The sequence below is a fragment of the Tachypleus tridentatus genome, chromosome 1 (assembly GCF_004210375.1).
Source record: "Tachypleus tridentatus isolate NWPU-2018 chromosome 1, ASM421037v1, whole genome shotgun sequence".
Classification (NCBI taxonomy): Eukaryota; Metazoa; Arthropoda; class Merostomata; order Xiphosura; family Limulidae; genus Tachypleus; species Tachypleus tridentatus.
Genome location: NC_134825.1, coordinates 73979635 through 73997904, shown reverse-complemented (window position 1 = coordinate 73997904; position 18270 = coordinate 73979635). Strand labels below are relative to the sequence as shown.

Genomic DNA, 18270 nt, shown 5'->3' with positions numbered 1-18270 from the left:
AGCTTTGCGCGAAATTCAAAAACAATCCATCAATTTATCACTCGGAGTTCTTTTCAGAATACGAAAATCTTCCACGGTAGATAAAATGTTAGTTTTGTAAGTCATCTCGAAGAATTACTGATTAATTATATGAACTGTTTTCTGTACGACTCAATCCTTGAACTCAATCAATTTTATAGCTCACAAATTAATGTTTACACCTTGAGCATATAAATATTTTAGATGACAAAAGCGTTCTGTTCTAATTTTTTTTTTTTAAACACAAACTTTTACTATCATTTAACCCTGAAAATCTGAGTTTATTCTACGATCATATTTTGGTGGTAACTTTTAAAGAGAGAGAATCTGCTAGAGGCTAGACTCATTTCATTTATAAACCTTTGCCTAAGTTTGTTAGAATTTTGCTTTGAAAAAGATAAATGTTCCAAATGTGTTTTGGCGTTGATGAAAAGTTTTTCCAAGGTACGCCTTCACTAGTTTTGTCCTGGCCATTCTATGTAAGTCCTTGATTTGCACCGTAATAATGTTTTTTTTTTTTTTAAAGCATATTCACGAAATCTAGAATGCCCTTAATAGAAACAACAGTAAATGTTTCTTTTATTATGCCTCGTTGATTTAGGTTTAATCAACAATATCAGTCTGTCAATCACTAAACGATGAAAGTGGTTATAATGAGAACGTGGTATCTTATTATTACTATTACTGCTACCTCGCAATTTTATTATCTTTATTTTATTATAACTAGATTTTAACGTTTTGAACGACCTCTAACCGAATTCAACAGGAACCTCATCATGAGAGTGCACACGAAGTTTGCATTTCATTCAAACATTGCACACGCTGAGAATTGTGTAAACACTTCCACAGTGTATATTGACTTGATTGGTACTAAAAACTAATATTGTACAGGTAGATTGCTTTGCAGAAAGCAATAGACTTTCATCAAAACCTTAAGACAAGTGTGGTTTTCTGAAGAAGAGGTCAACCGATGAACACAAGTTATTCGAAATCTCTTAAAAATAGGGCTATCGTTGCGAGGCAGTTTTAGTGCTTAACTACCGACTTTCGATGTAAAATATTTTCTCAACCCAAACGAGCCGTTTTTGGATATAAAAGTAAAAAGTCATTTTGTAATTGTGTGTTGCCTGGCGTCTAGTGCGGTTATCGTACCCAGGCTTTGAATTAAAGGGTTCACTGTTTGTGTCCCGTAGTTGCAAACAAAACAAACGCGCTTCGCATTTTAGCGAATGTAAAATCCTACTAATCGGTCAGACAGTAGTAGTCCAAGAGTTGGCGGTGGGTGCTTTTGGCTTACTAACCTTCTTGTCTGTCAATGCAAAATTACGGCGCCCTGTTTTGGCACAATCGTAAATCTACGGACTTGTATCGCTAGAAACCAGATTTAAATACCCCAGGTGGCCACAATGAAATATCCTATTGTTGCTTTAAAGAAGCTTTGCACGACAGTATTGAAGCTACAACTAAACATTGTTATTGTTTCATATTTTCGATATAACCTGGATAAGCAAAATAAACGGCAGAATCTTATTAAAACTAAGTCTTAATTGAAGGATTTATTAATAATTCGTGCGTTCAATTATACGCAAATTTGTAATGTTTTGCATGCAAGTTCATCTTTTGTCGTGTGTTGTCAGTAGTGCATAAATTTGTCTGTAGTGTTTGAGTGACACTCCTTGGAAATTAACATGAATTTTTTAACTAGCAATGAAATGTAATTTCGAGTTGCAGGAACTGCAAACTTTAACTGTATCAGAGAGTGTTTTAAAATGTTTTTTGTTTGTTTCTTGAACTTATCAGTCAGGAAGAGTGGTTGTTTACAAAATTGTTCTCGTTGGATACACATGGGCACTAGAAAGAGTATCTAAAATTAATGTTCATATAAGCATGTGCAACCACCGTGTAGAGGTAATCATTTGTGATGTTGAGAAGCCAGCATTTGCCTATGAAATTAAATCGGCAGATTTAACTCTGTATAAAATGGTTTTTTGTTTTTGTAGTTGGGTCATTCACAGTAAAACAAATGGTAACCGATAATTTATTGTTATTATTATACACCTTGCGCATATTCAATTGAGCATAGCATTTTCTGATCTCTCTTTTTGGAATACAATTTCAGACATTTTACGACTTTTAAACAGTTTCCAGTGGGTAGAACTTCCTAACCTCTCGTCATTGGATTGATGAAAATTAATTATAATACCTGAATAATTTAATTTTTGTTATTGTATTGCATATTTGACAATGAAACAAAGAACTTTGTGAAAGACGTATCTTTTTGTGTGTTTTAATTTCACTAGTTTTTTTTTTACACATACACAAATTGTCATGACCAAAGAGGGAAGTGGTTCATTGTCGTTAAGGTAGTTATTTGGGGTTGAAGACCTGGCGTGCTTAGAAATTAAATTATGCTTTATAATTGTAGCACTGCTGCTCATGGTAGTTAACATTTTATACATTCTTCTAATTTTTGTCGTCTTGAAATTTTCCCATACCCCCTGAACTCAAACTAAACTATGACGCCCACATTAGAGCTATGATTAAATTGCTCACCTGCTTGCTTTCAGGCCTATATATTTACTCATATCTTTGTGAAATTGGGTAAAGTAACCCTCGTAATACCACGTTTACAACTGCCATCCTTTTAGACACGTAGGGTAAGACGTATAGATTATTATGAATAATGTGTAAACCTTACTATTTGTACCCACCTTTAGGGTTAGCACGCTGCAGAAAATCTTGCAGGTAATGCCTATTCACGTGTGGTCCCATTGAAAACGGTGAACTTACCCTAACCTTAATGTTTGCAGTGACTATATAAGTAATGCTACAATAAGTAGAAAGTTTGTTGTAATTTAATTTCTGCTTATCATGCTGATGTAATGTAGCTCTTGTTTCCCAATTCATTTCAATTTTATCACCATCTTTCTCTTCCAATATACGGATAACGATTTCTAAGAATTATTCTGTTCACGATTGCTATTATTTTGCATTTTTTTTTCAAATGTTACGTTATTTCTTAAAAATAAAACATACAATATTCCCCACTTTTTTAGACTTTAAAATTTAATAAAAGATTGTTGAGTAGTGTTGGGGAATGAATACAATTGATACTTAGGATTTGTTGTAAGTTAAATTGAGTTGCAACATAACACGTATATTTGTATCGTCAATACTGAGGTAAGAGGTACATATTAATAAATAAAAGCTTGTTTGATATTGGATGAATGATTATACTGGTAGAGTACTTTCTTTAATTATTTTAACTAAGAAACTTAAGCATTTGAAACGTGGTTTGTAGATGTCGCTGAATTAGCTACTCAATGAAAATTTAAGTAACTAGGCTACAGAACGGAGTTGAAAGTGGAGAGTCGAAATGGTTTAGAGACAGAGATTTGGAGCTCGTTGATGCTATAACGATTCGCCATTGCGTGTGGATGATATATTTTATCGATTAGGTGAAGGTGGGGGAGGGGCCTCGTTTACATTTCTTCCCATCAGGATGTGTAATGTGTATACAGGATGAGCAGTAATTGTGCATCCAGTTATTCATGTACTTGTATTTTGTTTGTGTTATAGTAAGGGGGTTTCCTATCGACCCTATAAAACTTTTCTCTAGGGGTTTGTATTGATCTGGTATTGTGCCACGAGACCAAAGTTTTGCACGATTTTACGCGCTTCTTGAGCGTTGTTATCAGCACCACAACGGCGAAGCCAGTTTCTGAACGCGCTCTGGAACATTTGCTTTTGCGCCTTATAATTAACGATGTTCATCTTGGATTGAAGAATTTTTTTTTTTAACTTTGTGTAAGTTTTTCCATGAACTTTCCTTTTTTTTCAGTTCATATAGGTACACAGCTATTGGTTATTATTTAACCTTAAATTGTATATTATTCTATGTTTCCTGTTCTTTTTTCGTATGTTTGGAACTATACTGATCACTAAGTAAAATACAATTTGGAAAAATATTGCACAGAGTTAGCATTTACTTTGAAAAGAATAACAATATTTTGAAACTCTGCTAGTACAGACTCGTGCACCCAAGATGTGTTAAATAAATCGAACATTTAAAAAAAATCAAGTTTATTGATTGGAGAAAATCATAACTGCTACCTGCAACTAAATTGTATTTACCACTTAATTCACTGCACTTACACTTGAGTGTTACTTGTGAAAAATCTTAGTGGGAAAGAAATTTAGTGAGGATAAGAGGCTATTATAATCACTTTTATAATGTGATGTTTAATATAATTATAATTGGTGAATTTTTTCTTATTTGATTTAAATTATATTTCATGTTTGTTTGTTTTTTCCATTTACAATGGTTTCCAGTTGTTGAGCACAAAGGAGTAGCTTTTGTAATGTTTTATTTGTATCACAATATCTAAAATCAATAAATATATTTTAGTTGTGATCGTTTAACTCCTACAAAGCACTTATTTATTACTTTGTTAAAATCTTTAAGGTTTAAACATAACATTAGTTTTGTAATTTAAGATAACACTATTAATAACAAAAGAAAGAAACTTGTCTGTTAATGACAAACTACTATACGAGAAAAGAATGTTATGCAAGATGATAAAGCACGATATGTAAACAATGTGTACAGTGAAGTCAATATAACAAAGTTAAGAACATGACGAGTTACTGATTAAAACAATAAAATAGTCATAATAAAAAATATAAAACTTAACACTTCAATATGAACAATTAGAAAAAGTTTAAGAAACTCGAATAGTTGGGAAAAAAAACGCGTTAAAATAAATACTTATTGAAAACAATTGAATTGTTCGTTAATACCTTAAAGATTTGTGCAGCCTAATTAAAAACATCATATTAATTTTTCAGTTTTGGTTCTTTGTTGTTTTGAAGGGTATTACCTAGCACAATTAGTTTAACATGCTCAATGGATGAAGCACCGGGCTGAAAGCTTTTATTCATATTTTATTGAAATGCAACGTGTTTTTTGTTTGCGTTATCGAGCATGCGGCATGTTTTTTCTTAGTATATTCGGCCATACGTAGGACAAATAATACAATAAACATTTTTAGTATGTTAGTAGTTAGCACGCATATGATCTTCTATCAATAGAAGAAAAAAAAAAGATCAAAAGCTAAAAAAGGGATAAATTATTTTACTTTAGATCTGCCCACTAGGAACTCCTGGTGATGTCGTATTGATTATGTGACGTCAAAGCATAATTTAATTAAAGCTTCATCCCGCTTTCTGTATTGTCGGCTTGTCGATTAGGGCGCGCGACACACAAAGTGCAAGTTATCTGGTATAAATCCGTCGACACACATGGTTTTCTTTTCAGCCGTTCAAATGTTATGGTGTATAACTATTCGATTGGATTTGATTTAGAGTACCTGAAGAGTTGACGGTGGGCAGTATTGACAAATTATTTTCTGTTTAGTCTATCACTTCAGTATTAGTGTTGGTTAATGCAAATAGACTCCGTGTAACTTTGCACGAGATTAAACAATCTATATATAACTCACACTTGTACTTAGTGTTTGTTTTGTCTTCTGTCTGTCTGGGTTTTACTTTTTATAAACTAAACTTCCGGATTCAACAGATTTTCTATGTAATGCTGAAAAAAATGTTTATAAAACAAGGTAGTTTTAGTGGTATTTATTAAGAGTTTAATATACAAGATGTATGTACTGTTTATTAAAAAGTAGAGGAAGACAATCAATACCAGCGGTGATAAAATGAATTACTAAAATATATTTGACGTAAAATAAAATGTATAAAAATGGAAAAATATAAAACTCCAAACTTTATTGAATCAGTATGATTTAAAAGCTAAAATTGCCCAAGTAGTCTTATAAAATTAGTGTTAAAAATAATTCACAGTACTTATGAGATCATTGAAAGAAAATCCCAATACAGTTTTAAGTTTTTAAAGTATCTATAGGAATATTAACCAAAGTTAAGTGTTCCTATTATATGTAACATTTTAAATACATTTTGAATATGTAGTAAGAAGGAACTTGTAATTAAAACCTTTTAGAATGCTCTGAAACTTAGCTAGTTAGATGAAGCACAGTAGAAAAGAAACTATACTTGTAAATTTTTTATGCATTTAACAGCAACAAATAAATAAGAAATTATGAAAATCATATCTTCTCTGATGTTCATTGGTTGTTTGGAGTTTAATGGCATAAAGAAACAAAGCTATTTGCATCAAACAACCAGTAGTATTTCTGAAAAATAAAAAAGTTTAAAATACCAATATAATGTTACTGCTGGTCAGTGTCATGAATGTAAAATGTGAAATTCTGTAACAAGTAGAAAACCTGTAGTAAAAGATGAAATTACAATTGAAATTTTAGAACAGTATTGATAATGCTGATAATAACATAGTTGGTATGTCAATGTCTAAAGGAATTTATTTTACAATTTAAGGTATACTATTATTATACCAAACTTTAATGAAATGAAACTGATATATAAAATTATAGTCCAGTTACTTTGTGGTCAGTTATATAGAAGAAAATTCTTATTTAGTATCATTCTGAGCATAGGAAGGCAATAATACAGGATGAATTAAATGAGGTTATTAATAAATTAAACCATGTTAATTAGTGTTGGTGATGACATGTGCTTCTTTGTATATGTTCCCTCCACTGCTCCTTTGTACATGTTTCATGAGAACATTATTATATTTTTTCACAGCAGAAATAGACTGCCCCATATTTCTATAAGACTCAACCTCTCCTGTTTATTTAATAATTGTAAAATGTTGTTAAACAAAACTCTTTAACAGTTCATAATGTCCTATCCTCCTTCCTCTTGTATATTTTTTAATCAGTGCTATGAAATGAGTGAGGAAATTGATATCAATCAAACATCACAAAGAGACTCAAAAACCAAAATAAATTTTTCTTTTTCCAGTTCTTGCTGTCAACATTAAAATGCTTAAGAAACAATGTCTGTAGCTATTGGGATGGTGACAATGCTGGAAATTAGTAATCAAATATAAATATTTCATATTTTTATGAATTCTAGTATGAAAAAAAAAGTGGGGGGAATGTTTAGTATTCAAATATGAATATACAGAAATGTATTCATAAATACTTTTAAGTAATATGTAGTAGTGATAAAACAGCAGACTCCAGTACTTTTGTGAAAGAAATATGTTTAGGAACTGTGGGCAAATGGTTGTGACTGGGAATAGTGTACCAACAATTCATGGCTGTCATTACATCTTGAAAAGTTTTTGACCAGACCAGGATTGCAGTATGCCAGCAATAAAATTGAATTTGTTAGTGATGTACTCCTGATGAGAGCATTTGACTAATCAAGTTAACCTGAAGATGGTCTAAGAAGGTTGAAATGTTGTTCTCTACTTTATTTTAATAAAAGTTTGAATATCCAAGCCAGATGTCTTGAGATACATTTTTACTTCAAGTAGGTTTCTTGTCATCATGAATACCTTATTTTCAGATGTGTCAGCAAGTTAAAAGTGGTTTTCTTGAAGTAGAATTTGGAAGCATAGAGTTTATGTGCCACTCTTAAGCAGTTTAGTAGCCATCTCAAGGTGATTTGACTGGATTAATAACATATGTAATACAATAACTTTTAAGGTGGTTGGAGAGTATTGATTTTATTTTGTGCTGCAGATGTAATAATGACAGTCCAGAAATTTAAATGAGTAAAAAATTGACATTTACTCTCACAATGTTAAGTATTCACTAAATTATTCAACAAATTTGAATACTATGCCACTGTTTTTGAATACAATTTTTTTTCACCACCAAATTATTCAAATAAGTGTATAAGTACTCCAAAAACAGTGTTCTAATACAAATATCATACAAATTAATTTGGTCTTTTCCTATAGGAAATGGTTATTATAATTAACGATATTGTTCTGTGCATGATAAAGTGCAAATGTAGCAATTTTTTATTCACTCAAATGATATTTTACAAATTGTTTGATAAATATAGGCATTGTTACATTCACACATTATTTTTATAAAATCCTACTTTTCTTCAAAGGTTTTCTATCTTTTGATGAGGGAAGAATATTAAAAAATTGAGGTCTATAAATGATTTGACAGTTCACATACCAAGAAAAAATTTTTCTATTGGGTTTGAGATCTTAAGCAAATAAGATAGGAAATTATTAGTTTTTCTTACATAAATGGATGATTATAGATTAGATAAATTTCTTTATACAGTATCCTGTTAACATCTTGATCAGTGATCTATAATTTTTTATTTTGTTTTTGCAATAATAAATAATTGTAGTCTTACTTTTATTAAGATTGCTATTTAAATAAATTTGTATGTTTTATGAAATGAAAAATTTTATGCCTGGTTTGATTTTATACTGTAGTATAGTATAAGAAACTTCAGTTTTAAATAATATTTGTGAGGTGCATGGATTTTTATTACAACATAATACAAAATTACGTTTTAAATATTTTACAGTTGTGTGAATATATTTGTGAAACATCAAATAGCATTAGTAAAGATTACTGTTTTTGCTAGTTCAACATAATAAATAAATAAATCATTATATGAATGGGTTAAGGCATTTGACTTGTAATCTGTGGGGTCGTGGGTTTGAATCCTCATCACATCAAACATGCTTGCCCTTTCAGCCATTGGGGTGTTATAATGTGATGGTCAATCCCACTATTCGTTGGTAAAAGAGTAGCTCAAGAGTGGTGATGACTAGCTGCCTTCCCTCTAGTCTTCCACTGCTGAATTAGGGATGGCTAGTGCAGATAGCCCTTGTGTAGCTTTGTGTGAAATTCAAAAACTGACACACTATATGAAACAAGATCTGAAGTATTTAGAAAAGTGCTGTTTCTATTAATCATTGAAACTAATATTATGAATAAAGTAAGGTTACTAATGAATGGTAAAAAGTAAACATGAAATTAGCCTTGGTAGAATGGAAAATTAATATTATTAAACCTGAAAATTTATTTTAGCATATACATGAATTTAAAATATTTGACGTACCTAAAACAATAAGCATGATTCACACTTTTTATGAATTATAATGAATAATTTTTATATCATAAAGATCTTTAAAATTTTTTATCAAACAAGAAGAAACATATCTATATTTTGTATAATTCCTGAGAGAAATTGCATTTTTCAGTGTGAACAGTGCCTTGTATATATTTGTGTTGAAAGATCAAGTCTGAAATCCCAAACATTCTTGTAGAGCCAATCCAAATTTTGAGCTACTGATCAAAGTGAGGTGGCCAACCAGCAGAACCAGCAATACTTCTATAAAGGCTTTGCCCTGACTCTGTAAACAACTGGATTGACTGTCACTTTTATAACAAGCTGAAATTGTTCAGTTGCATTGTGTGTTTGTTCTGGATTCTATTATTCAGCTTTGGAATGGTCTGCTGGTTAGGATACTTAACTCACAATCTGCAGGTTAGGAGTTTGAATCCTATCAATGAATGTGCTTGCTTTTTAAGCTGTGGGTGCATTATTATGTGATGGTTAATTCCTCTATTTGGTTTAAAGAGTAGGTCACTTTTGTTTTTCACCTTAGGAAACCAACTTGCATTTAGAACCCAAAACTAAAACGTGCTACATGAGTCTGTATTTGTACATTTACTGTAAGTATGAATTCTATTTTCTACACAGAACAATTCAGTATCGTGACATTTTTCTCTATCTGCAATGTTAAAGCACAAGTTTATAACGTGTTATTGTCATTGTGTATGTGTTCAAGATTACCTTGGTCACTGAAGCCACATTTTCACTTATTTTATTGGTTTGTGATGTTGGCCATTGTAAAGTCCTCTGTTCATGATATATGACAAATAAAATAAATATGACATCTTGTATTCCAGCTAAACCACTTGGTTATTGAACTGTTGTTTAGAACTAATGTATTTTGTTCATATTCACATTTACACATTTGATCAGTAAATAAGTAGCTTTAATTTTAGTTATTCAGAGCTCTGTACTGGTTGTCTATTTCTGTACTAAGTTACTTTGCTCTTTAGAAGTGTTGTAAATTTATTTTAAAGTTAATTATTAGAACTGAACATTAAATGTTAATTAAATGATGTGACTAAATTGTGTCTACAGTATATCTATATTTCAAAGAAACTGTTATTTTTCACCTAGATTTTGAAGTAAGTCTGTTTTTAAAGCATACCTAAAATTTTAAACTTAAAAGATATATTAAAACATCAGATAATTGTAGGTTTATAACCTATTTTATGAGGCAGTTGTATAAAAGGTCTGAAATGATAAATGTTCAGTTAGTGTTTAAAAAAAATAGGGCAAGCTATTGTACTTAAATAGCATAACCATTAGTAAACCATAGATTAAGTTAACTGGTAACAAAGTATGGACAAATAACTTTAATCAAACTTTATGCCATGTCATTTATAAGCTTGTGTTAAATTCTCTTCTGTAATGCAATTTTACTTATCTGAAGGTGGTCAGTAATGTGTTTGATTAATTATCAGAAAAATTACATTTTTGGGTCACAAGAAAAATGATGGGAACTTATTCTGAACAAACGCGTGCTTTTGTACCAGTTTGATTTTGGGAGTATTTTGTACACCTCACTTCATATTCCTCAAGATGTCTTGCAGTATCATTTGACTGACAGAGAGCTTTCGGTTTTTTAAGTACAGTAACAGCAGGTTTGATAATTGCATCTGGTTAATAGTATAAAGGCTAAAGCTCTTCAGTAATGTGAAAAAAGTAATGTTTTATTGGACTTGTGTAGTTTTACATCATTATGGGTTAGTAATTAAACTAGGGATGAGTTGATAAAGTAGCATTCTTAAACTTAAATTAACTTTGCATAACACAGGTTGTGGGGAACGTGCATAATTTTGGTTTCAACCCAGGAATGAGCACAGACAAGTTATCTCAAAGCTCTCTTCCAGCCTCTCCCATAACTACATCTACTTCATTTTCCTGTATGTCTCCAGCTGAAATGCAAGCACCACCATCAAGTCAGGTTACCACAACTATGACAATGGCATCAGGACCTGTTTCCCTTTCAACAACAATGCCACATCCAATTGCACCTGCTACACCAGCACCTCAAGAAGGAATGGTTACACCAGCACCATGTCCTACACCAATTCCTTCAGCTCCTACTCCATCCACAGTGCATCCTCAGAATTCTGTTAACACTCAGAATATGGGACAGACTGCAGTTGCAAATGTAGCACCTTCTTTATTTCCACAGGTAAAATTTTATGTAGTGTGATTATGGTTTGATTTAAAACTCCATGTTTATTTCCACAGGTATGAAGTGTTAATTTTTTGACTAATTTATTGTTAGTATAACATCCAGACAAACATGTACTGTGTGTGCATAGTTATTTATCCATATATGTATTCCTTTATTCCACTAGTCTCACAAAAGTAAATATTCAGTAATGAAATATTACAAAAATATTAAAATGTGTTTTACATCTTATAATTTCTTGCATTCTCTATACATAGTATAGAGAATATTCTGAATTTTCTTTGATATTTTTGAACTATAAAATTGGGATTTAATTGTACAGAAATTGGTGGCTATTTGGGTCATTACAACTGTTGTGTTCATTCTTTCATCTTATGCAGAGAAGTCTTTTGAAATTAAGTTCTAACCTCCATTTCTGTCAAGATTTTAGAGAATGTCTCTTGCTTTTTCAAAGTAATTTATGTATAGCAAGACATTTATCGTGCTATATTAGTGAATATATACTGAAAATATTTAAAGTCCATGTTCACCTTAGTTGGAAGGTGTGATGTTTTCAAAAATACAAATATTGTGGATTCAGCTATAGTGGGGTTCCTGTTCAAGTTAAGGCAATCACAAGGAGAAATCATCCAGAAATATTAGAATACAATTAAAAATGGACAATAATAGCTGAAGCAGAAGGGTCTAGTAAGAATAAGATGCTTTTGTTCTCATTTTAACAACTTTTGTTTTCTAAGATCATTTAGTGAGTGACAAATGTAGATATAATTGATTAGACCTCGGTAACTAGAAGTCTTAAAAATAGTTAAAGAACATCTATTGCTGTTTTTGCTGAGTTGTAGCCAGTGTGTCTTAGATATTTTGACTGTTCTGTTGCCTGAGGCAGTGGGTGACTTTCTGATGACATCTGTGCTCTTGGATTTTCAGTTCTCTTGCAAGATGGTGCAATTTCATTTGTTTTTTACTATTGCTGGGATAAGATTTGTTATTGGTTTCATTCTTACAGTGCAAATGAATGTCTAAATTGAGTAACCCTGAGCAAAAGTAGTCTTGATTTTAAAAGCTTTTTTCTATCAATATCAAAACAATACTGCGGGAGTGTTGATACATTAAAAATTATTTTTTAACTAAGATATTGAACCCTAATCTCATGTAAAGTTTGTGAGAAATTGGTCTAATAAATTTTCTCTTATTCAGAGCTACCACCAGAGCACTGCAGTTTCTGTACAATTCACTCAAAATTAAATATTCAATAAATATTTCTAATCTATTATGTTGATCTAATTGTAATTGAGTAATGTAGGCATCAAAGTAGTACAGATTATCTCTAGGGAAACACAGTAATTTACTAATTAAATAGAATTTGTTTTTTCTTCATTATTTTTATATATAATACTTGTGTGTGTGTTTCAATATGATGCACATCCAATTTTGAAAGATTAAATTGAAGAAATATTTCTATTTTACACATTAGTTGCATAAAATGTATTGTATAACTTCTAAATACAGTAAAAAAAATATTGATACATTAAACATTCTTGGAAATCTTTTAAACATTTTTTACATAATTATGCACTGAGCTAATTGTTCATCTTCATTTAAATCTTCAGTGCTGTAATTGTCACTGCCATTGGATTTATTTCCTTGAACTTTGCTTTCATTCTTTCCACAGCATATCATCTGGCTGTGCAACATTTTTTGAAACCTTTTAAGTAATGATACATTTGTTATTTTTGGTGATAGTTTCTAGTAAAATACCTAACAAAAAGAATGTGTGATAATATAATGCTGACTGAGTGTTTTGGGAGGTATTTGGAGGAAAAAAGAGTGCATATTATACTTGGGCATTTTTGTTAATTTTTTTTTTAATAGGTCCAAGTAATCCACAATCCAAGTTGTTTGCAACAGCTTTACCCTCAGCAACACATGCTTCTCCCTGGAAATCTCACCTTCCAACAAGCTAGCATGGGTCCAACATTGCAGAACATTGGATCTGCACCAACTCTTAGTTTCCAGTTACAAAATAAAGGACCAATGGACCAGAAAGGAGTTGCTGTCACAGGTCCAACTCTCATTCCAGCAACACCAATACAGTCAGTTAACACAGTCGGGAAGGTTTGTGCTAGTTGATATTTTTGCTTCTAAGTATCTTTCTTTTTGTTAAAGAACAGTTAATTGTATGTCATAATATTTCATTTAAAACTTTTAATTTTTACAATCTTCAAATTAGTTTTCAAATTTTTGATGTATGGGGAGAAATCTGTGAATCTAAAAGAGAAGTTCCATTTGGTTTTTTATTTTCAAGAAAAATACAATTTTATGAGATAATTCTCAAACAATAGATGTGGTCAGGCTTTACAAGATAAATTATAGCTTATAAAAATGATTTTAGAATTTTGGCAGTTCATTACAGTTCATGTTGCTACATTAGTCCTGCTTTAATGGATTGTGTATTTTAACAATAACCCTGCAGAATAGTTACAGTTGCAAAAGGCTTCATTGTAAAGTTGTCATGTTAAAAGTACATTACATCTCCCTGCATGTTTATCAGACTCCATCTAGTGTATAAGGATGACAATTTCTCAGTGTCTGTTTCAACAAAATTATCATAGGTAGGTGCTGCATGTGACAAGTTGAACAACATTTCTTTGTATTAAATAGCATTAATACCTATCTCATTTGCAACTGCTTCATGTGGGTGATGGTTGAATGAATGCTATGGAAACAATTTCTGTACATGTGACTTGTGGTGCTTGTCCAGACTTAAATCCTTCTTGATTTTGCTATTGCCAGGGGCAGTGAATCACTTTTCCACTGACCTTTGTGTTCTTGAATTTTCAGTTACATCTCTTATAAGATGGGATAATTGCCTTACCATTGCTGGGGTACACTTTGTTGCTGGTATCTTCCTGAATATGATCCTAGTGTGTAAACTCGAACAGTGTGATGCTTTTTGTTTTGTAAATAATCTCATTTGCAACAGTTATCTTTAGTAGACGTGCCTTCTTTTTATTATTTTTGTGATTAAGTTTTTTTCTTTTAAAATATGACAAATCTGTTGCAATGGTAACTGAGTGAGAGGACATAATTGATAACTGTTATAATGTTTTCTTCATATCTTGTGGTCTGTGGGTGTGAAACCTTTCTGTAGCTAATTGCTTACATAACTTAAACATAAAAAATTTATTCCCTTTTATGAAATTTAGACTCAAGTTTTCCTAACAGCATATGTTGGTTCTGATCCAGATTTAAAACTACCTAAATCATTAAGTTTATACAATGTTAGCCAAACTAATATACATGAAGATCAAATTGCATAAATAACTTTCAGATATATAATTACAAAATTTTTTGCAGTGAATCTATGGATTGATCATCATTGTAACCTATTATCTGTAGCACATAATCCAGAATTATCATTTTATTACTTCAATGGAAAAATCAAATGAGAAATGTACTTTGTGGGTGATCAATTCTATAAATCATTTAAATGACTTTGAAGCTAGAAGATCATTCAGTTTGGAAAAAGGAATGTTGTTATGCTTGATGATGAATCCTTTATTTACTAAAAAATTTTGGTTACATTTTGTTATTAGTACCAAAATAATTTCCATTCTTAACTGGCACTGTTGTAATTGCTAAATAATTTGTAATTTTTATCTCAAAAGTGTTAAAGTTGTAACATGTTTTTTGAAATGGTTAATTTCTGTAGCAATACAGCAATGTCGAATATTAATTTTCAAATGCTAAGCAATACATTTCACTGTAGGATATCTTGTAACAGTATTATAATAATAATTTATAAAACTTACTCTGGGACATAACGAGCAGTAAAAGTGTTACTTGTTTAAATGTATTTTTGGAGGCACAATACATATTTGTACACTTTTTTAATTACTTCTTTTATGTCAATTTTGAAATTTCTGCTTGATAGATCCATCAGTTAAAAAGAAATACAACTTGGGGACATGAAACTGTATTTCAAGACACATGTTGATTAAGAAGAAAATAGACTTGCATCTATTGATTTTCTTTTTCAGAATTGCAATATACAGTAGGTGTATGTAAATATACCATTGTGGGAAATGGTAAAAGTTATTTCAAAACACAAAATCAACATTCTTTGTCAGAAGGTTAGTATACATTTCTATTGAAACAGACTTTTATACTGCTTTTGGGTTAGTGTTCTCTATCATTTTTCTTTTGGGAAATTTCTTAATTTTTTTATTTGCTTTAAAGCTTCTTAAAAATACAGCATTAAATTAGCAAGGGTACTTGCTGAAAAGTGACCCTGTGATAATTTACATTAGAATTACAAAAATTACTACTATTTTGGGGAAACTAAGGGCCAACAAAGGTGTTGGTGATCTTGTACAGAAAAAGTTTAATGTTTCACCACCAGGCTATTTACACGTGGTTATAATGACTCACTGCCTTGTATGCTGTTGGTCATACGTTTTGTACACTATTTTTCACTTTTTCCCTTTGGAAGGTGGGACTGACATTGATTTTATAATTTTTACTCAGGGAAGTGGGATTAGTACGGCCAACCTTGTGTCTGGAGGAGGGCAAGTTATCGCAACAGGTGGGAAAAGTTGTGTTGTAGGCCAGGTGATCTCAGCAAAGTCTACTGCTGTTATCCAGGGTCAGTCAGGTTTTGCCCCTTCCACCACAAGCCAACAGGCAGTGGTCATTGGTCAGTTAGGAGTGATTTCCAGCCAGCCATCCATTCTTCCTATAGAGAATAAAACCATCGGTGATAGCTCAAGAGGAAAGCAACCTTTTGTGAGTTTTCAGATTGTCACTAACATAGTGAATATCATTAAAGAATCTATTAACTTATTGTTCATTGTAACAACTTTTGGTAGAAGTGATGGCTGTACCAGTTTATCAAAAGTAGGAAGATCTTGCATACATGATAGTAAAAACAAACAAACAACAAACAACAAAAAAACTACTTAATTGTATTTCATTTTAAATATATTTGAAAACCTGGTAGTAAATGAATCTGCTTTATATTCACAAGTTACACAATTTGTAGAAATCTCAAACAAGAATGTTATAAAAAAAATCATAGACAAAACTATCAAATTTTCTGTACTGAAATAGTAAAATAAATCTGGTAATATGAAGAAGGTAAAGTGGAAGTGGACAATTATTCAAACCTTATTCACACATCAAACTAAGTGGCAGGTAAGTATTATCACTGTAACTGTATAGAAGGTATATGAACATGTTCAGAAAAAAATCAGTTACACACAGTTTAAAGTAACATGTAGCATTCTCATATTATCATTGACTGAAATGTTGAGATTAATTTGAAATTTTAAAAGTTATTCGTGTGTGTATTCTTCAAGTGTTTTCCTCTTGGCAGTGTCTAAAGGATTATAAATATCCATATTGTTTACTGCTTTCATATTGGTTTATCATGCAGTTTCTAGACCAGTAAACAGTCATCAAACAACTGAAACATTTTCGTTTTACAATGAAGTTTGTAAAAATGGAAGATCAGTAGCTATGCAATAAAGAAATGAAAATAGGAATTCATTAATTATCTGAATTATGTATGCTTGAAAATAATGACAATCTCAGATGCAAGTCAAAATCTTCAGGTTAATGCAAAACAGAAACATTGAGTAACTAATTTACATTTTTGCTTTGGAAGATATTTTGAAATGTTATACTGCTTTGTGAGCATCCAAATTCCTCTTGAACATAAGATATGGTCCATCATTAAGCTCTGTGCATATATTTCAAATACTGTATGTTATCTCTTTTTTACATGTTTAGCTATTGTTCAGTGCTGCCCTCTGTATGTAAAACATTTGTCGCAGGCCACAAGCCTTGAACTTCCACGTATTCGTTGATAAATCTTTCAACTGCATTTTGCATGTTAATCATTTGAAAATTTGATTGAAAATTTTTTTTGATTTTCATTGAGTAATTGTTCCTTACATGAGGCATTCTTTTTCACCTGATAGTGTTTGGACTTTTCATGCATTGTCTGACCCTATTCATGGAGAGGAAGATTTTGACAGTCTTTTAACTTTCTAATCCTGTTGTGCCTTTCTGTGAATCCCCTATGAATGCTACTAGGCCTAACTCTGTCATATTTGATATACTTTCTTAGGTGTTTAATTTTTTATTTATTTTTAATTTTGTTTAAAAAAATTACATGCTTATCATTAGATTTACTCTTTTTTTTTTCTTCCTTCCCCTGACATCAGGGTTCATGTTGACCTTTTTTTTTTTTCTTATTTTAGGGTTGGTGTAGCATGTCTCATTGTCCATGGCCTTATTGTTATGCTTGGGTATATTTGCTATTTGATATAAACCCTTTCTTAATGCCAAGCATTTGCAGTTGTAACAGACTTACTGGTATATATTTATTTTAGTAATGATGTTTGTTTTAGTTAGATATATTGCTAATTTGTTAGTTAGTATACTATAGAACTTTGAATCTATAACATATTATAAACACTTAATTTGGAAACTATATATATTTTAGTAGGAATGTTTATTGATTTCAAACATTACAAATTGTTTAGCTTCAGTCAATTAACTTTGGATGTTAGTATTTCTGTGAGGACTTTGGATAATTTCATTGCAGAAAAGTCAGCTTGTAAATAGCATGAGGCCAGCCAAGAACAGAGCTACCTAGCTAGGTATTAAGTGTAACAGTATCGACTGAGAATCAGTTTGTTTGTGATAAATCGTTAATAGAATAGTCAGTTCCAGAACAGGTAGAAGACTCCTTATTGTTTTATAAGGTTGTAAAACTTGTGCATGTGTTATTTATAGTAAACATTTGTAATAGGTATTATTTTAATTTTAGTGTTGTTTTTATATTAAAATATATTTGTATTAAGAAAGAAAAGTGGGTATATCAATCTTGTTGGCAAACATTATAATTTGATGCATATCAACATAGTCAACTTCTAAATTAAAATTTCAGACTATTTTAAGTCATAATATGCACTATAATAAATCGTAGACATGTTCAAGACAAATTATGATAACATAACAGTCAGTTTTGCTCGTGGGAAGTT

The 18270-nt window shown here is 31.0% G+C and overlaps 1 protein-coding gene across 10 annotated transcripts in view; it reads left to right on the top strand.

The window, feature by feature from the left end:
* Window positions 1–18270, top strand: part of LOC143252458 (uncharacterized) — a 67183-nt gene that overhangs the window by 10770 nt on the left and 38143 nt on the right. For 4 of the 10 annotated variants that reach the window (XM_076504675.1, XM_076504658.1, XM_076504685.1 and 1 more), the window contains 2 exons: window positions 10835–11218; window positions 13094–13336. In XM_076504675.1, the coding sequence (XP_076360790.1) occupies window positions 10874–11218; window positions 13094–13336 (588 nt within the window). In that variant the 5' untranslated portion in view covers window positions 10835–10873. Of the gene's footprint in view, window positions 1–4869; window positions 5402–10834; window positions 11219–13093; window positions 13337–15748; window positions 16007–18270 lie in introns of those variants that run through there. The other 6 variants (XM_076504641.1, XM_076504615.1, XM_076504624.1 and 3 more) reach the window with 4 other exon arrangements.